The sequence below is a fragment of the Heteronotia binoei genome, chromosome 1 (genome assembly GCF_032191835.1).
Source record: "Heteronotia binoei isolate CCM8104 ecotype False Entrance Well chromosome 1, APGP_CSIRO_Hbin_v1, whole genome shotgun sequence".
Lineage (NCBI taxonomy): Eukaryota > Metazoa > Chordata > Lepidosauria > Squamata > Gekkonidae > Heteronotia > Heteronotia binoei.
The window spans coordinates 192,119,273-192,142,815 of NC_083223.1; the positions used below are offsets into that span (position 1 = coordinate 192,119,273).

The 23,543-nt window shown below is 40.9% G+C and overlaps 1 protein-coding gene across 11 annotated transcripts in view; it reads left to right on the plus strand.

Moving 5' to 3' along the window:
• The window catches only part of CDC42BPA (CDC42 binding protein kinase alpha), a 324,619-nt gene that overhangs the window by 97,421 nt on the left and 203,655 nt on the right, over positions 1 to 23,543 (plus strand). For all 11 annotated transcript variants that reach the window (XM_060245772.1, XM_060245688.1, XM_060245715.1 and 8 more), the window contains exons 3-5: positions 3,197 to 3,280; positions 6,495 to 6,590; positions 7,189 to 7,337. In XM_060245772.1, the coding sequence (XP_060101755.1) occupies positions 3,197 to 3,280; positions 6,495 to 6,590; positions 7,189 to 7,337 (329 nt within the window). The remainder of the gene's footprint in view (positions 1 to 3,196; positions 3,281 to 6,494; positions 6,591 to 7,188; positions 7,338 to 23,543) is intronic.

A 23,543-nucleotide genomic window follows, 5' to 3' on the forward strand; every position in this document is an offset into this window, starting at 1 on the left:
GTACAGGGCCCACTGTAAACTCCAGGAGGATTAGCTACATCAGGGGTGTGTGGCCTAATATACAAAGGAGTTCCTGCTACAAAAAAAGCCTTGGCTATACTAAATAAGCACATAGTGTCTTAACATGCAGCTGCATAATCCAAATGTATTGTTGTTTTAAAGAGAGTAATATGCTGTAGGCATTCTAAGGTAAGTTTTAATACCTTCACCAAGCCTCAGATTGTGTCTTAAGCAACACAGTGAGGTTTACTTTTCAGAAGAGAAGGGCATGAAACCAGTAATGAGGTCTGCCATTAAAGAAAATCCCATATACATCATCCTAAAGCAGCAATACAATAATACGTTTGCATCAGGTACTATCAGTGTTTATATGCCAACATAATGAACCAGAAGGGGACTCCCATAAATATTCTGTTTGTTTGTTTTTCGTGACCACCTAAGAAATGAGCTTGGTGAACTTGGCCACATTGGACTGTAAGGAGGTCTGTCCATCGCTACGTGTGAGCAATGAAAATGTTTCAATTGTTTGATATGTCATAAGCACAAATGCTTTAAACTGATGAAATCATAAAACCAGGGCTTTTTTTTTCTGGAAAAAGGTGTTGAACTCTCAAGAGGGAAATGAAGGGAAAAACACAGAGATGCCCTCATGAACTTTTAAATATTTGTTGAGAATTTTGTTTCCATGATGAGGTTCCAGAACTCTGTTCCACCACATTTCCCCAGAAAAAAAGCCCTGCATAAAAATATGCAAAGGATTGAGCGGGATATTGAGAGTTTGATGGGAGCAGGAGCTCTAAGGCAAGGGTGTCACACATACATTTCACATAACAGAACCAGCCTGCCTGGGGCTTTAATCCAGCAGTGTCAAACTCATTTGTTATGAGGGCCAGATCTGGCATAAATGAGACCTTGTTGAGCTGGGCCATGTGTGTACCTATTTTATTTTATCATATTTCTATTCCGCCCTTCCCTAGTGGGCTCAGGGCGACTATGTAAGATTAGGTGGCAGAGATATAAATTTTATAAAGGACACAAACAAGTTTTTTAAAAAACTTAAAACTTGCTCAAAACATTAGCACTCTTAAAGGTTGGTCTTAAAGGTGCTTTCTTTGTATCTCTCCCATGGGATCCAGTGAGCTGGGCAAAGGAAGCTCTGGCTCTTTCCTTCCTTCCCTAGGGGACGGGGGGGGGGGGAGCCTCAGCCAACAGAAGGAAGAGAGGCTTGGCTCAGGAACTCTGCTGTGCAATTGAGAGAACCTGGCAAAGCAAGCTCTGCTTCTCCCCCTTCCTTCCCAAGAGAAGAGCCTCAGCCAATAGAGAAAATAGAGACATTTCTCTGTAGCTCCTGTGTGATTAAGCAAACTTTGCAAAGCAAGCTGTTATGCAGAAGGATAGATTGAAGATTGTTGCAGATGATAGCCACTCCCTCAGGGGTCTCATAGGAGCCCTCAGAGGGTCTAATTCAGCCCCTGGGCTGCATGTTTGACACCACTGCTTTAATTTGTTCCACAGCTTTCTTCTCTCCCCCCACCCCACCCCTGCCTTTCCTCACCCTTTTTTAGCGGCCTGTGAGTGTAGAGAGCAGAGGATGGGGCTGCTGAACTTCCCTTATCTTTGCTGGCGTCTCCTGTGCCAATGTAGATCTGCTAAAGTTTGCTGGCTGAGGGGAAAGGGGGCTTGGTTGCAAACATTCTGCTTCCTGGTGGAGGCTTTTCTCTTGTGTTCATTGAGCTAAAGGCAAGAGCTGGATGGTTCTTCTAGAATTCTGGGTTATCAATAATCCCTATCCCTCCATTCTTCTTGAGGTAGTGTTTGTTTAATTAGCATTATGATTTTGCCTGGGCTATCCAGGTCATGGCTCAGTTGAAGAGCCTATGCTTGGCATGCAGAGTCCCAAATTCTATCTCTGGCACCTCCAGTTAAAAGGACAAGGCTGTGGCTTATAATTAGGAAGACTTCAACCTGAATCCCTGGAGAGCCACTGCCACTCTGAGTAGACCTGGGGGAAGAGAAGCTTGCAATACCCACCCATTTAATGTTTTCTCCTGGGTCCTTGGCTGACTCAGGGAATTGACCATGAGAGTAGGCTGGGGAAAGGGTTTGCTCCCCACTTCAGGCAGTATAAGGACATCAGCCCAGTCCTGCTCTGTATCTAATTGTGTTTGCGTCATTTTAGCTCTGCATTACATTTTATGACAAACATGGCCCAGCCCAATAAAGTCCCATTTATGTATGGTCTGGCCCTTATAAGAAATGAGTTTGACACCCCTGCTCTAAGGCTTAGCCTCTATATGCGACCATAGCACTTGAAGCCTAGAATATTTAATATTTGTAAATGTTTTTATTGTTGTAAGCCTCCCTGAGCCTGCTTCAATAAAATCCAATAAAATAAAATAAAAAATAAATCATGAGAGTGGTCCCTGGGGCTCCATTTTGAAACTGGAAGAGAGATTAAGTGCAGGGTTACACTGTTTTTACAGTAACCAGAAACACTGCTTCTGAAAACTTAGACTAACTAACTTAGTAGTTTGTTTTTACAGAATTTAAATTAGAAATAATTATTTAGTGGATAATCATGGAGCTGGGATAGTACTCTTTTGGTCCCAATAGTAGTAGCACTCCTCAGTATGGCTTTTCTGCTGTTTCTCAATATGTATTTTGGTAGAAAACAACAAAAAATCTTTCTGAGGACCAAAACAAAACAATCCTTTCCTTTATCATCCTGTAGAGATTCCCTAGATGTGAAGAAGGCAGCAGGCAGATGTAATAAGGATAAAAGAATAAGAGACGTTTCAATTCTCATGGAGTGTATTTCATGCAATTTACCCTATGATAAATAAGGGGTTTTAGTAAACAATAATGTTACTTAAAGAATCAGGCTCTGGAAGCCTTGGCAGTGATGGGAGTGTCTGCCCTTTTTGTGATTACAACTAGCTAAAATACCAAATTTACAGATTTATGGATTCTAATGAAATCCCAATATGCCTTTTAAAACAATTCCATATGTGCTTGTGTCAATAAATATTTTGTGCTACAAAGTTCATAAAATCTGAAATTCTTTGGGTCTATTTTCTCAGATGTAAATTTTGAAGTTACTGAACCATCTTTCTGTGGAAACAATGATAATGAACTGTGCTAGAAACTTCTTGAAATACAAAGAATATTTTTAAACATCTAATTTTATGTGTTACAGGTTGCAGTAGTCAAGTTGAAAAATACAGATAAAGTATTTGCCATGAAAATACTAAATAAATGGGAGATGCTGAAAAGGGCTGAGGTAAGACTTGAATCAAGAAATATATGTATATTCAAGATACTTCGTGTCAATTATAAACAGTTGATTAATAATAAAAAAATATAGCTGCTACATGCAATAAACTATTGGGACATAATACCTAACGCAGCAGGGTGCTTTCATATTTTCATTTGAGAATTGTTCTTTGTAGCCCAGAATTATCTATTCTGACTATCAGCAGCTGTCCATTGGCTTAAGCATGAGTCCTTTCCAAGTTCCCATACTTGAGATTCTTTTCCTTGAGAAAGGAAAGTAAAGTTAAAGTACGTACTTTATTCTACCAGTAAAGTACGTACTTTGCCACTGAGCATTGCTCCTCTGGTTACAACAGTAATTTGACTGTTCTGAGGGCCCAAGGGAGAGAAGGAAGCATGGTACAGCCCAATGCTTTTTAACTTGTTCATTAATGATTTGGAGTAGGGAGTATGCAATGAAGTGACTAAGTTTGCAGATGACACTAAATTGTTCAGGGTGGTGAGAACCAGAGAGGATTGTGAGGCATTCCAAAGGGATCTGTTGAGGCTGGGTAAGTGGGCGTCAATGTGGAAGATGAGGTTCAATGTGCCAAGTGCAAAGTAATGCACATTGGGGCCAAGAATCCCAGCTACAAATACAAGTTGATGGGTTGTGAACTGGCAGAGAATGACCAAGAGAGAGATCTTGGAGTCATGGTAGATAATTCACTGAAAATGTCAAGACAGTGTGTGGTTGCAATAAAAAAGGCCAACGCCGTGCTGAGAATTATTAGGAAGGGAATTGAAAACAAATCAGCCAGGATCATAATGCCCCTGTATAAATCGATGGTGCGGTCTCATTTGGAATACTGTGTGCAATTCTGGTCGCCGCACCTCAAAAAGGATATTATAGCATTGGAAAAAGTGCAGAAAAGGGCAACTAGAATGATTAAAGGTTTGGAACACTTTCCCTATGAAGAAAGGTTAAACCGTTTGGGGCTGTTTAGCTTGGAGAAACGTTGACCTAGGGGTGACATCATAGAGAACAGAAAAAAAGAACAGAGAAGGTAGAGAAAAAAGTACTTTCTCCCTTTCTCACAATACAAGAACTTGTGGGCACTCAATGAAATTTCTGAGCAGTTGGTTTGGAACACTTTTCCTATGAAGAAAGGTTAAAAGCTTGGGGCTCTTTAGCTTGGAGAAATGTCAACTGCAGGGTGACATGATAGAGGTTTACAAGATAATGCATGGAATGGAGAAAGTAGAGAAAGAAGTCCTTTTCTCCCATTCTCACAATACAAGAACTCGTGGGCATTCAATGAAATTGCTTAGCAGTCAGGTTAGAACGGATAAAAGGAAGTACTTCTTCACCCAAAGGGTGATTAACATGGGGAATTCACTGCCACAGGAGGGGGTGGCAGCTACAAGCATAGCCAGCTTCAAGAGGGGATTGGATAAGCATACAGAGCAGAGGTCCATCAGTGGCTATTAGCGTATTGTTGGAACTTTCTGTCTGGGGCAGTGATGCTCTGTATTCTGGGTGCTTGGGGGGCACAGTGGGAGGGCTTCTAGTGTTCTGGCCCCACTGTCTTTTGCCACTGTGTGACACAGAGTGTTGGACTGGACGGGCCATTGGTCTGATCCAACATGGCTTCTCTTAGGTTCTTAATCTTGGAAGCAAAACAAGGTCAGTACTTCAAAGGGTGTCCTTCAAGGAAGATTCTGCAGAGGAAGGCAGTGGCAAACCACCTCTGAGTCTCACTTGTTTTGAAAGCCTGTGTCTTGATGGCACTTTATACACACAGAATGGCCCAGGAGCTAAATAGCAGTGAAAAATTTATATATCATTGCTGGACTTTGATCAACCAAGCAACACTGGTGAGGAAACTAGCTTAACCCGCATCATGAAAATAGTTAAGGAGCTATTAATAATTTTTGGTAATGGGGGAAAAATTCAAACCAACTCTGACAAAAAGACATTTTTAAAAATTGTTATTTTCGGCTTTTCTTTATATTAAACCACAGTTTTTTACTTTACCAGAATAAACACAATTTTTAATTATGACTATATAGTGATTCAAGAAGCATTGCAAATCATGACATGATTTGTAATAAACTGTTAAGACTAAATTGTATCATGTATAGTGTTTGGATATGTGTATGCACTCTGTGTATTTATACACACACACACGCACACAGAGTAATAACATAACTGCATATAAAATTTTACTTGGTCCAAGACAGTTCTTCCAAAGCATGATGAACTCCATTCAGTTATAAAAAGACAGGCAGCTGTACAGAGAGGGCAGAGGCTCACTTTGTTTTATTGTACCATAATTATCCTTAAAGTATGATATAAATTCCAGTAAATAGTTTTTCTGAAAGAACCAGTAAAGCTTGGTCTTGGGTCCCTAAACACAGAAAAGAAAGGAAATGTTGGAGAGTGGGCAGGTGAATATCTGGGTACCCTATGCAGACAATCGCACTACAGTAGAGTGTACTAGCCTGGATCTTAGGAGCCCTGTAGGGTTGCCAGTAGGGATGGCATGAACTGAATTATGAACCAAAATTTGTCACGAACCAGGCATGGTTTGTGGTTCATGAACCTCAGTTCATTCCATCCCACTCCCACAAACCTCCCACAAAGCTCCTGGGTGGTTTGTGTTGGCAGACACAGTGGCGCCAGTGTCGGCAGACATGCTGGCACATTTAAATCTGAGAAATCTCAGTTCACTTGCTGTGTTGGTGGCGTGACTCAGTGAGTGAACTGGGAAACCTTGCAAAGGCCATTTAAAACTGGGTGAATTTGCCACTTTCAGGTGAATTTGCCGCTTGGACTCCACTCCTGTGTGACATCTGCTAGCAAAAGTCATTTAAAGGGAACATTCCCTTTAAATGACTTTTAAAAGATCTCTCCTCCCTCCCACTTCCATTCTGCTGACATCAGGAAGCCGCAGCCCTCAGAAAGGAGGGAGGAAAGATCCAAGTATCCGAACTGGGTCATGAAGCCCATACTTTCAATATGGTATTACAACACTGTTTCCAAAGCTTTGAAAGGAGAATATCTTTGTCTTGATATTTTAGGAAGTAGAAATTCAGCTCACTATATACTGAACATCACAGTTAAATTAAATTACATAAGCTTCTTAAAAGGTTCTCATCAATTAAAAAGTCAGTCTGTTTAAATAAATACATTTTTACAGAATTAAATTGTACCTAAAATATTATTTTTGACCCTTCAGACAGCTTGTTTTCGAGAAGAGAGGGATGTATTAGTAAATGGAGATAACCAGTGGATTACAACATTGCACTATGCCTTTCAGGATGAAAACTATTTAGTAAGTGTTTAATGAATCTTTTGAAGTCCATTCATTTCTTAACTTGTAGTGTCAAATGGATGTGCATGCTCTTTCATGGTTTGCTAGTTCACCAAAATCCAACTGCATCAAATACTGAGATGCAGGTTAGTCAAAAGAAAGTACTTGTTCACTCAGAATGTGATTATTTTGTGAAACTCATTTCCTCAAGATGTAGTGATATAAACTTAGCCTAGTTTATATAAACGTTTAAAAATATATGAAATGGCTTTCTCCTATTTGCTTTTTAAACTGAGCATCAATTTATTTTGCCTAATCTCAACCATGAATTTCTGACATCATTGGGCTGGGTGTGGGAATAATTTTATATTCCAGTGTCCTACCTTGTAGCTAGTGGAAGTGGGAGGGAGGATGGTGAGAGAACAAAATATCTCAGTGCTGTAGAAATAGACTCCTGCAGAAATAGACAGTCTTGCTCTGTCAATATTGCACCTATGATCCCTGCTTTTTATGATGAGAATGTACCAGTTCCACTACTGAAGCAGTAATATTGTGTCTAGTGTGTAGTATCTGTTGCATTTCTGCCTAAATTAAATTTGTAAAAAAATTCTTTTCCTAGTACCTGGTTATGGATTACTACGTTGGTGGTGATCTACTTACCTTGCTCAGTAAATTTGAGGACCGGTTACCTGAAGAGATGGCTCGCTTTTATTTGGCTGAAATGGTGATAGCAATTGATTCTGTGCATCAGCTACATTATGTCCACAGGTAAGTGGAATCAATGGAATATATAAACGGTTCATTATGAACTAGCTTTTGCTATTTAGCATGGTTCCAACAAGGGAAAACTGAGCATAGTTCTGTAATTATTCTGAAAGACCTGTAGCACTTAATATTTGTTTTGATAAGATTGCTAGTTTTTGTTGTCCATAACTTTTAATACGCTTCTTGAAAGAACTTGAGGAATTACTTTGGTAGGATTAGCCCTTTTATCAGTGTGAGCAGCTGCTGAACATATGTTGGGTGAAACAACTTGTAATGCTGTTCGTTTACAGTTAGATTACACTGGAGAATTAGGGCCTGTATTTGGAACATTTATTTTTTATTTTTTGTTTACAGATAGTCCTAAGCATTAAATCAAAGTCAGGAGTTTATTATGTAAACTTTTTTGCAGTAGGAACTCGTTTGCATATTAGGCCACACACCCTTGATGTAGCCAGTCCTCTAAGAGCTTACAGGGCTCTTAGTACAAGGCCTACTGTGAGCTCTTGGAGGATTGGCTACATCAGGTGTGTGTGGCCTAATATGCAAAGGAGTTCCTGCTACAAAAAAAATCCCTGTGTATACCTCATAAAAGAGATCAGTATTGGTTGGTTTGTGTTCAGAAAAAGTAATTAGTACTGATAATATAAAAATACATAAACATTAGGAATAAGGCCTGTTGTGGAAATAAATACAGTGGGCTTTAGAAAGAGGCTTTGGGTGAGTGCTCCGTCAATTTGCTGTGGCATCATAGCTTGATGACAATCATGCAGATGCTGAAGTTCAGCATTCCTTCCATATGCAGCGTGTTGTTGCCACCTTGTCCTGTTGTATTTGGCCATTTGGTGTTTAATATCAGCGTGTGCTTTTGGCATGATCTGAGGTTTTTTGGCCTGGCCTGGTTGTGTTATAGTATACCATAGAGTATATGCCTCAAGGTGACTTTTCTGTAGGGGAATTCAGCTTTCCATCTCCTCCCCCTCCCTGCAGTTTCTACTTAGGAAAAGGACAATCTTTCTCCACAGTGTGGACCAAAGCAGGAGGGAAGCAACCTCAGCAGGGTACAGTGACAGAGAGTCTGCCCTGCAAAGCAGCCATTTTCTCCATGAAAAATGATTTCTGCCATCTGGAGAGCAGTAGTAATTCTGAGTGATCTCCAGCCATCACCTGGAGATTGGCAACAGTGGTTCCCCAGGAGGAAATTGCTGGCTTGGAGGGTGGAGACTATGGCATTGTACCTGAGATCCCACCCTCTTCAAGCTCCACCCCTCAATTCTCCAGGAATTTACCAACGTGGAGTTGGCAACATTATCTCCTTCCCAGCTAACCATCAACTTACCTTGATCTGACTTCAGCTTTCCATCTCCTCCCCTCTCCACGTAGCCTCTACCACAATCTTTCTCCGCAATGGGGACCAAAGCAGCTTACATCATTCTCCGCTCCCCCTTTTGATCTGCACAAGAACCACGTGAGGTAGGTTAGCCTGAAAGTCTGTGACTGTGAAGTCACCCAGTTAGTTTCCATAGCAAGAAACTGGGTCTGGCAGACCCTGCTTCCTGACTTACCTGACCTCATCTGGCCAAACTGTGGCTCAGGAGCCACATGGAGTTGCTCTTCATGGAGACACATGGCTCAGCCAATGGGAGTGAAGGTTAGCCATGACCATGACTTTATGACAGTTAAAATGAGATTGCTTATGTCTACTCTATTATTTTTGTGAAGAAGTTCATGGGTTTAGGTTGGGTGAAATATAGGGATGTGCAGTATTTTTTTAATCTGTTTTTTTCTTGGGGGGGGGGAGGTCTACTGCACCTGAAAAAATTTAAGTATTTCAAAACACAAACAAACAAACACACCTTGATCCCAATACCAGCCTAGGATTTGGATCTGGGATTTTTCAGAAATCCTGATACCCACCCCACCCCACCCCAGGTTCAGTAGACCCAAGAAAAAAAATACTGGATAAAATGGTTTATCCTGCAGCGCAGTTTAAACTGGGCTGTAGGAGAAGTTGGGTCCAGGATCTACAGGCAGTGGAGAGAGAGCCGCCCTCTCCAGCTGTCCAGTTTAATCTGGGCAGCTGAAGAAGGTAGTGCAGAGCTGAGCCCACAGGGAGTGATGAGCTCTCCACTGGCCCAGCTCATCTTGGGCTGGCTTCTGTTTAAACTGGGCTGCAAGAGAAGGTAGAGCTCCCTGCCACCCTGGCTGATCTTCAGGCTGACTTCCACAGTCCCTTTAAAGCAGGGGTCCCCAACCACCAGGCCATGGACCAGTACCGGTCTGTGGCCTGCTAGTGACCGGGCCGCAGAGCAAGGTAGAGCAGCCCCAGACTAAAGAAGTGGCTCAGCGTTGCTCCAAGGTTGCCTCCCCTTGCAGCTTTGGAGCGAGGCCACATCAGCTCTTTCATCCACCCAGCACTGCTGTGACCTTAGCCTACCCCTCATTTATAGACCTCCACCGATCAGATGATCGGCAGGGGTCTTTTAATGGGAGGGAGTGGCAGAAACAGCCCCAGTCCCCCCCCCATTTAAGACACCTGTGGGGGGCAGGGATGTGGCATGGGTGGGGGGCAGCCTGGGGTGGCAAAAACCACAGTGCCGCTTCCCCCACCAGTCTGTGGAAAAATTGTCTTCCATGAAACTGGTCCCTGGTGCCCAAAAGGCTGGGGGCCACTGCTTTAAAGTTTAAAGGAACTGCATAAGCCTGCCTGACAAACAACTGAGAGGCAGAAGCAATCTGCTAATACCTCTCTGCTATGTTCAGATCTACCTTAAATCCCTGAATGTATGTAGGATTGTCTCAGGATTCACCCCCCCCCCCCCCCCCCATTCCAGTTTCCCCAAGAATACCTGAATACATTTGGGAAACCAAAATATACCCAGAAAATACCAATAGGTATTTTCTGGTTATATTTTCAGCTTGGGTAGATCTGAATGTGTAGCCCTAGTAAATGAAGACATTAGTAAATGAAGCCCTAGTAAATGAAGACATTAATATGGATCCACTAACCTGTAAGTTGCCACTGCACCTTTCCTAATAAAGGTAAAGGTAGTCCCCTGTGCGAGCACTAGTCATTTCTGACTCTGGGGTGATGTCGCATCATGACATTTTCATGGCAGACCTTTTACGATGTGGTTTACCATTGCTTCCTCAGTCATCTACACTTTACCCCCTACAACCTGGGTACTCATTTTACTGACCTTGGAAGGATGGAAGGCTGAGTCAGCCTTGAGCTGGCTACCTGAACTCAGGTTGTGAGCAAAGCGTGAACTGCAATAGTGCAGCTTACCACTCTGCACCACAGGGCTCTTAGATTTTTTCTAATACCATTCTGCTAATCCTCCATCATCCAGAGTTTTATGAAAAAGAAATCTAAGATTCAGGGTGTTTTATTGGAGATAATGGAACTGATTTGTTCTGTCAGGAATCTGAAACCTTAGAGAAACCTTGTATAATATGTTTATAAAAGATTACCATATTTATGGTGCTCACAAACTTAGTAATGGTATAGTTCTTTGGAAAACTGCATGTTTGGTACCAATTTTAGGGCCTGATAAAGTATTTTGAAATTTTTGACAATGACATATGAGCATCACTGGCTGATGCTATGGTATATGTTTAGTGTTAAATAATATAGATAGGAGAACTATGAATTAGTAGTTATGAAGTTAAAGTTAGTAATGGAAAATAGGGAATTACTAGGTTATGAAGGATTTGCCAGTAGAAGACTCTAGAGAGCATGTGATACTTTGGAAGGACTGTGGCTTAAGGGAAAGAGATAAGGAAAGCTGGAAGGAAGTAAAGAGAAACAATGCAGCTGGGTCTTCTATTTAGTGTTGAAATGGCATGGATGGCTAAGGAGAGGATTTTAAAAGGAAATAAAACATGGAAAGAGAGTGAGCAGTATGAGCAATTAAGGAGTGTTGCTTGGCATGGAAAGAAGGAAAAATTGAATGGAGACTGTAGAAGACAGCCGTTAATTTGTATATGAATTGTCAAGGTTACTGCAGTGGTTGTGAGTAAAAATATTTAAGGCTTTCCTTCTTTAGACATCTTTGGTCTCTGCAGTGCCAGCATATAACAGTGCATAATATTTTCCATATTCAAATGGTAAAGCTCACCAAAATTAGCAATGGTTAAATTAGATGTTTGCAGACATGCTTCTCATCTTGATCATTCTCATTTAATAACAAATTCCCATATCCTTTCCAGTGTTATTCTCAGGTTTGCCAATGAGACTGAGCTGCCTTTGTTGTAAGCCTATATATGCCCAAAATTACAGCTTTTGTTACTTAGACTTCAGGTAACACAAACCTTGCTTATAAAGCAGAGTTTCCTTGAAAAGTTAAAAACTGCAAAAGAGGTTTACTTGATCAGTCACTGAAATTTGACCTGTTTCCCTCTTTCTTTCATTTATAGTTCTAAAAGCAGAAAGAGGAAGTACACATTTGTTTGCTAGCAGTGAAGCATTTTGAGAGCTGTACTCTTCAGTTCATATAGTTAATATTGTGGACAGAGCCCAATATGCATTAGAGAGACATCAAGAATTTTCTGTTGGAAAGTTAAGCCATGTAGGAAGTAATGATATTCTCGCCTAGCTGATTTGTCCTTGTCATTCCTGTGGGAGCTTTGCTGGCTCCTAGGATCCTGTTGTTCTGGAGTGAATTGTGCTCTTTTCATATGATATGTTAAATTGTTTGCAAAATGCTTGAAAACACCCTTATATACTCTTAATGCCCACGTGACATACATATAGGGCATCCTGTGGAATACAGTGGATGATGTAATTGCCGTAGTGGGGTGAAATTTTTACATAGATGGAGATTTGGATAGGGAAAAAATCATTTCTTCAATTTGTATTCATTAAAGGTATTTGCTGCATAATTTTTTCTCCAATAAGTATTTTTAAATGAAAAGGGGATGGGTCTTTTCCTTCAGACTGTTTGTCTGCTCTAAATTGTGTCCTCTTGTGGATGAAAAACCAAGTGGTTCCTGTATCATTTCCTCTGTGGGGAGAAAAATTGGGTTGGTGTAGTTTTGTACAGACAAATGGCAGTAAGTGGCAGTGATGTAGCTCCCCCCTCCCCGCCCCATGCTTCCCATGCTTATGCTTCCCAAACAAATCAGGAGGGGAAAATATCATGTAATCATCAGAACAGAGGAAAGATCTGCAATTAGATTTGCCCAGAAAAAGTAGTCTCATCCAAATGGTCAAGGAAAGCCAAACATTCCCAGAAGATAAACCTGTTACTGATCCAGCAATTCCAAAAGGGTCATGCAAGCACCAAAATCAGACTTGAAAGATAAAGTTCATCATGGGAAGGATTCTGAATTGAGGCTAAGAATTACTGGAAAAAAATACTTAAGCAGACAGATTTCTAAAAAGAATGGCAAACATGAACTAGACTGCCACTTCTGCTTCTCACGCACTCTGTGTGTGTGTGTCCCTTTTAAAGAGTTCTGCTTTGTGTTTTCTTGCAAATTGCTGCAGCACTTCCGGTACATTTCTTTGCTGAGACTCGAGTCAATGCGATAGGATTTGCCATAAGCAGAGCAAAAATGGAATGACAAAGGCAGAAAACAATGCCATAATCATAGAAACATGACCTCCAGGGTCATCTAGTCCAACCCCCTACACAATGCAGGAAACTTACAAATACCTCCCCCTAAATTCACAGGATTTTCATTGTTGTCAGATGGCCATCTAGCCTCTGTTTAAAAACTTCCAAGGAAGGAGAGCCCCCCCCCCCCCCCCCCGAGGAATCCTGTTCCACTGAGGAACTGCTTTAACTGTCAGGAAATTCTTCCTAATTTTGAGCCAGAAACACTTTTGATTTAATTTCAACCCATTGGTTCTGGTCCTACCTTCTGGGACCACAGAAAACAATTCCACACCATCCTCTATATGATTGCCCTTCAAGTACTTGAGGGTGGTGATCATATCACCTCTCAGCTTTCTCCTCTCCAGATTAAACATGAACATAAGAACATAAGAGAAGCCATGTTGGATCAGGCCAGTGGTCCATCCAGTCCAACACTCTGTATCACACAGTGGCCAATATACACACACTCACACAGTGACTAATAGTCACTGATGGACCTCTGCTCCATATTTTTATCCAATCCCCTCTTGAAGCTGGCTATGCTTGTAGCCGCCGCCACCTCCTGTGGCAGTGAATTCCACATGTTAATCACACTTTGGGTGAAGAAGTACTTCCTTTTAGCCGTTCTAACCTGACTGCTCAGCAATTTCATTGAATGCCCACGAGTTCTTGTATTGTGAGAAAGGGAGAAAAAGACTTCTTTCTCTACTTTCTCCATCTCATGCATAATCTTGTAAACCTCTATCATGTCACCCCGCAGTATAAGAAAATATAAGCATGCCCAACTCCTTCAACCTTTCTCAGTTAATGGTTTGGAAAAGTTAGTATGCACTTAAGAACATAAGAGAAGCCATTGGATTAGGCCAATGACCCATCCAGTTCAATACTCTGTGTCACACAGTGGCCAATATATGTCTGTGTGTATACACACACACACACATATATATTGTGGCTAATAGCCACAGATGGACCTCTGCTCCATATTTTTATCCAATCCCCTCTTAAAGCTGGCTATTCTTGTAGCCGCCGCCGCCACCTCCTGTGGCAGTGAATTCCACATGTTAATCACCCTTTGGGTAAAGAAGTACTTCCTTTTCTCTTTGCATGTGGGGATGGCTCCTGAGTGTTGGAGTATATTGAGCCTTTTGCTGTTTTGCTACTGCAGATAAGGTTGTTTGAAATACTTGTTACTTCAGAGCACTTGTGCAGCTTGAATGTGAAACTATAGATGGAAAACTGTTGGAACAGACAAGTCCAAACTGGTAATACCACTTCCTACAGCTAAATTACCTGAAGATCTTAATTTTGGTACTACAGCTAAAGTACCTGGAGATCTTAATATTGACCTGTCACTTTAAAATTAGTTCATTCTTAATTATGTAAACAAAAAGTGGCTCATCAGGACTAAATTTTTATGTGGTACCCTCAGCTGAGTAACGCATGTCTGGGTTAATGATGGTAGGCTTTTCTTGATGTTTTGCATGAGGTTCTAAGGGTTTCTATTGATTCACGTGCAACTATCGTTCATACAATTCAAAAGCTAATAAAAACATTTCAGAAACCTTAACATTTTCTAAAGCAGCAGGAAGCAGTGATATTATCATTCTTTATAGTTCAGCTGTTTTCAGAAACTAAAATTGGCTAATAGCCAGTCAACAAAACAACATAAGCAATGGGTAAAATATAGCTCAGAAGGCGGCCACCTTGAATTTGATGTAAACCTGATATAACTTCAGAGAGACTGGAAAAGGTTTGCCTTTGTAAGAGAGATATTTCCGTTCCTTACTGCAAACAGAACTTTGTGGACTCTCTATAAAAATAATCAAAATCCGCCCCCCCCCCCCAAATTAATATTGCAAACCTCTTGCATTGTTCTAATGCCTGCATTTAGGGTTTCAACAAATTGATGCCGAACTTACTGCAAACACCTGATCGGCATAGCCCGCTGCAGCCCAGAACTCCTGAGTTCATGTGATCTGACAGCCTCAGCCTCCTTGGTAGCCAGGATTACAGGTGTGCACCACCGCACCTGGCTAGATTTTCAACAAATTCAGAACTTTGGGTAACGACATGGGTGGCAGAAGAAAATTACAGCAGCCTGAAACTTGGTGTTAGACTGGAAAGGCCTTGTCAGAGGGAGAACTTTGTACAGGACACTGACTATGACTCATAAAAGTTGCTCCCAACATTGCAGGATTATTTTTTAGCTTCATCCGAGATGATAGGGATTAGAAAACTGTTTTCTTAAACAGCAATGATAGTATAGATCTTCAGGGTACACATTATATCAGGGTATCTAGAAATTAATTACCCATGGTTTTTAAAAGACTAAATAATGGCTGCAGGAATTCATGATCTAACTGTCAAGGGAGTTTGACCCTTCCTCTTGTATTTCTTTCCTGACCCCAGTTGTTAATCCCTGAGCTGCTCTTTGTGAGGGAAATATACAGGCTCCTATAGAGTACATCTTTCCCCTGTGAGGAAATTGTTGCTTGTAAGAGGAGAGAGTATTGAAGTCAGGAAAACCAGGAGGGGATAAATGTTAAATTCCTCTTCTTCCCACATTTGTGCAGTGAAATCTAGAAACTAGGGTTGCCTAGTCCAATTCAAGAAATATCTGGGGACTTTGGGGGTGGAGCCAGGAGACATTGGGGGTGAAGCCAAGATCAAGGCTGTGACAAGCATAATTGAACTCCAAAGGGAGTTCTGGTCATCACATTTAAAGGGACGGCACACCTTTTCAATTCCTTCTATAGGAAATAATGAAGGATAGGGGCACCTTCTTTTGGGGCTCATAGAATTGGCCCCCCTGGTGCAATCTTTTTGAAACTTGGGAGGTATTTTGGGGAGAGGCACTAGATGCTATACTGAAAATTTGGTGCCTCTACCCCCCAAAATAGGCCCCCCAGAGCCCCAGATACCCGCGGATCAATTCTCCATGATTTTCTATGGGAATAAATCTCCATAGGGAAAAACAGAGTTCCCAGCAGACATTTCCCTCCCCTCTCCCCGCTTTCTGAGAACCCTGAAGCAAGGGGAGGGCCTCCAAACCGGGGGATCCCCTGCCCCCATCTGGGGATTGGCAACCCTACTAGAAACACATATATAATATAGTGGGTTCAATGCAATTAAGAGGCGAGGTGGTAGTGATCATCAGCTCTTTATTAGGTACAGCATAGTATAGGGATGCACTCCAAGACTGGCTAACGGGGCATGCAGGGCCAACTATATACAACTCAGGGTTCCCGCGCAAGTACGTGATTGGATCATTCAAACCAGCAGGGGGCCCATGATTGGAGCAGGGCAGCAGGGATTTGGATCCTGCTGCCCATTGTTCCGGAGTCCCCAAGCTCAGTTCTTATGACTCCACTGAGCCTTTCAGGAATACCCAATAAGTCTTCACTACGGTCCACATACACAATGCATAGAATTAACACAACTGCCACTTTATGTCTTTAGGAAAAAATTAGGCTGCCTTTCCCTGCAGCATTTAAGGCATTTCTAAAAGTAAAACCACATCTCAGACAATAAAATTTTGTAGAAAAAATAGACTGAAAACAGCTTTTTTAAAATTTATTTGCATTATTTATAGTCTGCCTTTTTCACTTGGACTCACAGATGATTATTAAAACCTCAGGGAATAACAGTTATACTCAAAACCTTTCCATAAGAAATAAGTTTAATGCTGGAAGACTCATAACAAAGATATGTTTGAGCCATGGGTTAAAAAAACCATGAACTAGCTCACACTAACTCAGCATGGAGGGAACACTGGTCATAGGTAGAATCATAGAGTTGGAAGGAACCTCTAGGGTCATCTAGTCCAACCCCCTGAACAATGCAGGAAACGCACAAACACCTCCCCTTAAATTCATAGGATCTTCATTGCTATCAGGTGCCATCTAGTCTCTGTTTAAAAACCTCCAAGGAAGGAGAGCCCACCACCTCCCGAGGAAGCCTGTTCCACTGAGGAATCGCTCTAACGGTCAGAAAGTTCTTCCTAATGTTGAGCCGGAAACTCTTTTGATTTAATTTCAACCCATTGGTTCTGGTCCTGCCTTCCGGGGCCACATAAAACTTCCACACCATCCTCTAGATAACAACCCTTCAAGTACTTGAAGATGGTGATCATATCACCTCTCAGCTGCCTCCTCTCCAGGCTAAACATGCCCAGCTCCTTCAACCTTTCCTCATAGGACTTGGTCTCCAGACCCCTTACCATCTTCGTCGCCCTCCTCTGGACCCGTTCCAGATTGTCTATATCCTTCTTAAAATGTGGTGCCCAAAACTGAACGCAATACTCCGGGTGAAGTCTTACCAGAGCAGAGTAAAGCGATACCATCACTTCACGTGATCTGGACACTATACTTTTGTTGATACAGCCCAAAATCGCATTTGCCTTTTTAGCCACCACATCACACTGTTGACTCATGTTCAGCATATGATCCACTAAGACCCCTAGATCCTTTTCACACATACTACTGCTAAGACAAGTCTCCCCCATCCTATAACCATGCATTGGATTTTTCCTACCTAAATGCAGAACTTTACATTTATCTCTGTTAAAATTCATTTTACTGGTTTTAGCCCTGTTTCCCAGCCTGTATCCTGTTTCTGTCTTCTTCTGTGTTTGCAGTATCATCAGCAAATTTAATAAGCATTCCCTCTATTCCTTAATCTAAGTCATTGATAAAGATGTTGAACACGACAGATCCTTGAGGCACTCCACTTGTCACTCCTCTCCAAGAGTATGAAGAACCATTCACAAGCACTCTTTAGGTGCGATCTGCTAACCAGTTACAGATCCACCTAACGGTAACAGGATCCAAACCACATTTTACCAACTTGTCAACAAGGATAGTATGTGGAACCTTATCAAAAGCTGTACTGAAATCAAGATGAACGATGTCTACAGCATTCCCCTAATCCAGCAAGGTGGTCACTTTCTCAAAAAAAAAAGAGATCAGGTTAATCTGACATGACTTGTTTTTGAGAAACCCATGCTGGCTCTTAGTAATCACATCCATTCTTTCTAAATGTTCCAGGACTGACTGTTTGATTATTTGTTCTAAAACTTTTCCAGGTATAGACGTCAAGCTGACAGGTAAAGCTAGCTCTCTCCAACAGCAGCAGCGAGGAACTGAGGGGAAAGTGTTTATGTTGGAAAAGATGGGATGCCACTGTGAAGGAGGGAAAAAAGAAGTGCCCTCTAGAGCAGGGGTGTCAAACTCATTTGTTACAAGGGACAGATCTGACATAAATGAGACGTTGTGTGTCATAAAATGTAAGGCCAGGTAGTGGAGACATAAACTTTATAAAGGACATAGACAAACACAATTAAAGATTTTTTTAAAGTAAAAAAGCTTTAAATAAACATGCTTAAAAGATTAGCACTCTTGCAAAATTTTATTTAACAGGCTTTGATAACTGAAGGAAGCAACATAAGAACATAAGAGAAGCCATGTTGGATCAGGCCAATGGCCCATCCAGTCCAACACTCTGTATCACACAGTGACCAAAATTATATATATACACACATATATTACATATAAAACAATATATATATTACATATAAATACACATATGAAATTATATATATACACATATATATACACACTGTGGCTAATAGCCACTGATGGACCTCTGCTCCATATTTTTATCTAATCCCCTCTTGAAGCTGGTTATGCTTGAAGCCACCACCACCTCCTGTGGCAGTGAATTCCACATGTTAATCACCCTTTGGGTGAAGAAGTACCTCCTTTTATCCGTTCTAACCCAACTGCTCAGCAATTTCATAGAATGCCCATGAGTTCTTGTATTGTGAGAAAGGGAGAAAAGTACTTCCTTCTCCACCTTCTCCATCCCCTGCATAATCTTGTAAACCTCTATCATGTCAAGCAAGAGAGAGGGAGAAGGAATCTGATTTGCTTGTGGTCCTAATAGAAGCCTTCCAGGGCCCTGATTTGGCCCCTGGCCGGCATATTTAACACCCCTGATGTTTTGCACTTCAAAATCTCTCTTTGGTAGGCCTGCATGTTTGTAATTACCCATGTGTGACTGCACAGGTGACCTCAAGGTGACTTAACTGTAACAAATAAAAACATAAAAATGGTAGCAAGTAAATATTAAATGTAGAATTTCAGACAAATTAGGAATCCTAATGAGAGTTTTGCTCAAAAAATGTAGAGAGATTTTACATCTTTATTTGTGCTTGCCCTTTTTGCTTAGTTTAAACCACTCATAAATAGAAATATCTAAAATCTTATAGAAGAGAAGAATGATAGTGGTTGTCTTTGCTGCCCTGTAGATTGGTGTGGCTTTAGACACTACAGTGATAGGAAGTACAAATGCCTTCTCTTTCTTCATATTCCTATTTTATCCAGACCAAGTTTTTCCATCTGGCTTCCTGGGGCACCATTTCAGAAGGAAAGGGAAGTAAATTGTGCATGTGTTTGTGGGAGGCGGTAAGATTCATTAAGGTACTAAAGTCTAAGCTTCATTCAAAGTTCAGTCATGAAAAGGCAGTGTACTTTTAGATCAGTTATTGTATTTTGATATGACATTCATGGCTACAAAGTATAATCAGCACAGAATCTCTGACACACCTTGTTTTAGCTGCAAACTCAGTTTAGTTGTTAGGTGTTTAGCTGTGTTGAATCAGTAACTATGCTAGAGATAGAGGTGTTATGTGACTTAAGAATGCACAAGATTTGAAACTTGGGCAGGAGCTCACCTATCTGTTTATGGAATCCATAAGGACTTTGCATTTCCTCACCAGGAGAGATGGGAAGGATCTCCTTCACAGAAAAAGAAAATCTTCTTTCCTTCCAACTCTTTTGAGGTCACTATAATGGTGGAGGCATCTCTGTGTGAAGCACTTTAAGAATATGCCTTCTTGCTCCTCACTGGCTGTTGTGAATAGTCATACATTGCTTCAGGCATACATATTCTGTAAATGCAGGCCTTGAATCCAGCAGGAGCTCACAGTAACACAGCTCCTGAACCTTTCTGAGGGTCCCCCCTCTTCCTTCCCACCTTTTCCATTGAATTGTAGGTGCAGCTGCATAACAATCCCTGGATGAGCTCCACCACCTATTTTTCTGCAAAGCTACCCCTGTGTAAGTGTCTGTTAGTAGTACTTTATAACAATGCTGATTTAATGATTTTTTAAAAAAAAAGTATTCCATGGATGAAATGTGTTGCATGCAATAGTCAAATTCCATAATCAGTAGAGATTTGTAATTATATATTTGCATAACAGTTTTGCTTATAGGGCCCTTAATATCTCAGCATGCAAACACTAACTCAGAAGTAGGGGTGTGCAATTTTTAAATTGGTACTTTTAAGTTCAGGTCTATTAGACCCCCCCCCCCCAAAAAAAAAATGGTATTTCCAAAAAAAATCCCAGGTCCCAATACTGGTATGGTATTTGAATCTGGGATTTTTTGGAAATCTCTATTTTTTTTAAGGTTTAATAGACTTTAAAGGAACTGCAGTTGAAGCTCAACAGGCATTTGAAAGGTAGGAGCAATCTGCTCCTGCTTCTCTGTTGTTTTTGGATCTATTGGTAATTCCCAACTATATCTGAGATTTTCTTGGGATTTTTTTCCACATTTTCCCCAAGAAAACCTGGATCCATTTTGGAAGCCGAAATATACCTGAAAAATACTGATACGATATTTTAGGTATATTTTTGGCTTGAGTAGATCTGAATGCACAACCTTAGTCAGAAGTAAACATTTCAGTTAGCTTTGTTAGCTGGCTTGAGAGCAAACAAGCAACATAACAGGCAACTGGAGAACAGTGTTAAGCAGAAAGAGGAAACGTGATCAGCTCAAGAACTAGACAGCAACTGGCAAATGCTTCAGATTTTATAAGCAGCTGATGCTATCGCTATAAAGTATTTAATGCTTAACAGCAAAAACATTCAAATTGCCCTTTAATTATATATTTTGAAATTTGACCTGAAGGAACAATTTTTAAATAATATTAAAACTCATTATCAATTCATAATTTAAAATCCTTAATCTTGTTTCTTCTCAGAATTTGCTTTCCAGTAACAGGTTTATTATTCTGAAAGACAGTCTATTCTATAGATAAGACTTGGGAGGCTGTTGGTATACTGATTACCACCTTGAGCAGCATACTCTCTCACTTTCTTTTAGATCAGGGGTGGCCAAACTTGCTTAACATAAGAGCCGCATAGAATGAACATCAGATGTTTGAGAGCCATGAGACATGAAATCAGACGTTGGAAGGAAGGGAGGGAGGGGAGAGGTGGAAAGAAAGCAATTTTAATTTTAAATGCATTCTCCAAGCCGCCAACTGGCTTGGCTTGGAGAAGTTATTTAAAGAGACAAATGTCTTCTCCAAGCCAGACAACAGAGCGGTGGAGGCTTTGAGAGCCACACAGTATGTGTGAAAGAGTTTGGCCACCCCTGGTTTAGATGGTATTTACCAAGAATTTTTTTTATCTTTCTTTGCACGAAGGTGTAGTGGTAAAAGGCGAGGGGATTGGCCTTGGAATAGGGTTCTCTGAGCCCCCAACCCCAGCAGATCCTACAGACTGTGAGGATGAGTGGTTTCCGGCAGTTTCAAGAACTGTCCTTCCCCTACAGCCCATATGAGACTCGCTGCATGAGTAACATGTTTCCCAGTTTGAGCAGAGGGACTGCAGTGGCCTGCCCCAGAACCAGTTATCTAGGGCCAGAGGCCCTAGTCCAAGTATTCCACACACATTGATGTGTGGAAGTAGGTTTTACATACATATGACTTGCTGGATTATTTGCCCTCAGGTGTGCTTTTGCATGCCCATTCAGTTTATTCCCTGATTTTTCTCACAGCGGGTGGCATATGTGAGGAAGGTTGTTTACATGGGTCACATTGTTCTTTTAGCTTGTTTTTTAGCTTTTTCATCTTTTTTCCCAAAAATTTTTAAAACTTTATTATAGCTTTTTCATCTTCAAGTGTATTCTGTTCTACAGGAGTTTTCAGCACACTGATGTATAACCAGAAATTCCTCCTTTTCATTTATGTCCAACTATACAAGGTGTTGACAATCCATGGTTGGATCATGGTTGGAAACTTGCTAAATATGAGTTTTTGGGGATGCAGGGTTTTGAAGCAGGATCATGGTACTGCACGAAGAAGGATTAATCCCACTCCCCATGCCTTTTTCTTACCTTTTGCTACAACAGGAGAAACACTAAGGAAACCAAATGTTTTCCCTCCCGGGGCCAATTGTGCTTCAAGGAAGTGGCACAGTTTAGCACTGGGAAAATACAAGGTGAAAAGATTAAATTGCTTTACCCAGCACAGTGTTCTCAATCCAAATAGTTATTTAGCAGAGTTTTAAAAGACTGGATTTCCTGTCAGAGAGACCCTGTAGCAGCTGCTGGTAGAGCATGAAGGAAGATCAGTACTAATCAACAATGAAGAGAATGAACATTACTTGATACAGAATTGTACCATGCTATGTCCCCAATAACTTGAAGTAAACTGGTAGGAAGCAGTTAAACTTTATTCATTCTCTTCCATTCCTAATGTTCTTCCACTTTCAACTGATGGGGAGGGGGAAAGTTCCCAGCTATGCTAAAATAGAACAGGGCAAAAGGCATCTGGCCTATATTTAGTAAGAAGTAAAAGAGGTGAAAGTCTTCCTATATACAGTGCTGAGGTTACAGTATAAGGTAGCAATTTACATTATGACAGCTGAACATCATTTGAATTCCTCTGTAGCTTCTTTCAGGCTTCCTATGACAGATGGTACCCACAGATGGATGTGACATTCTTAAGAAGATTATTCCTTTTTACTTCTTTACCAGCCAACAACTCCTACACCACACAGTTCTAAAAGCCCTCACATGAATTAGCCTTACTTAATTGCAGAGGGACTGCAGTATGTAATCTTTAGATCAAGCTACACACTTGTGGTAGTGGCATTAAAAGGCAAACTACTTACATTTTCACTGACTGGGTTTGGCTCCTAACCATGACTAGCTTTTCAATTCAGCTTCCTATTACATTTTTTCTGTTTCTTTTGTCTTCCTTCTCTTTTTTGGCCAACCATCAGCTTTTATTTTGCAGTTCTGTTTGTATTGAAAATATTGATTTATGTTAATATTATGGACATAATTTACTTGCCTAATATTTGTTTTTAAAACAGAAATTGTTTTTTAGGCTTGCAAGACCTACAGCTTGTAATTACACCAAAAAGGCTTTTCTCGCCTTGTCCCTTGAAATGATTATTCCATGGGTGAAACTCATCATAGGACAGCAGCACAGGGTGGTGGTGGTGGTGGTGGTGAATAGTCTTAACAGGCAGGATATACCCTACAGAGCTTGTTTTGCTTCATCCCTGGCCTGCGCCTTATTCACTACCTGTCATATTCCATTCTGCATGTTAATAAATAAATAACAAATTCATGTACTTGTACATGGATCTGTTTCTTCTCACACATGCTTGAAGTTGTACAAATATTTCAGAATCCACATTACAGCATGGAAAGTGTAACTTGAAAGCCATATTCCTTGGAACTGCTGAATGAAATGAGTGAGTCCTCTGTAGCATATTGGTGGTATAAAATTTCTTTGGAGGAATGTGAACCCT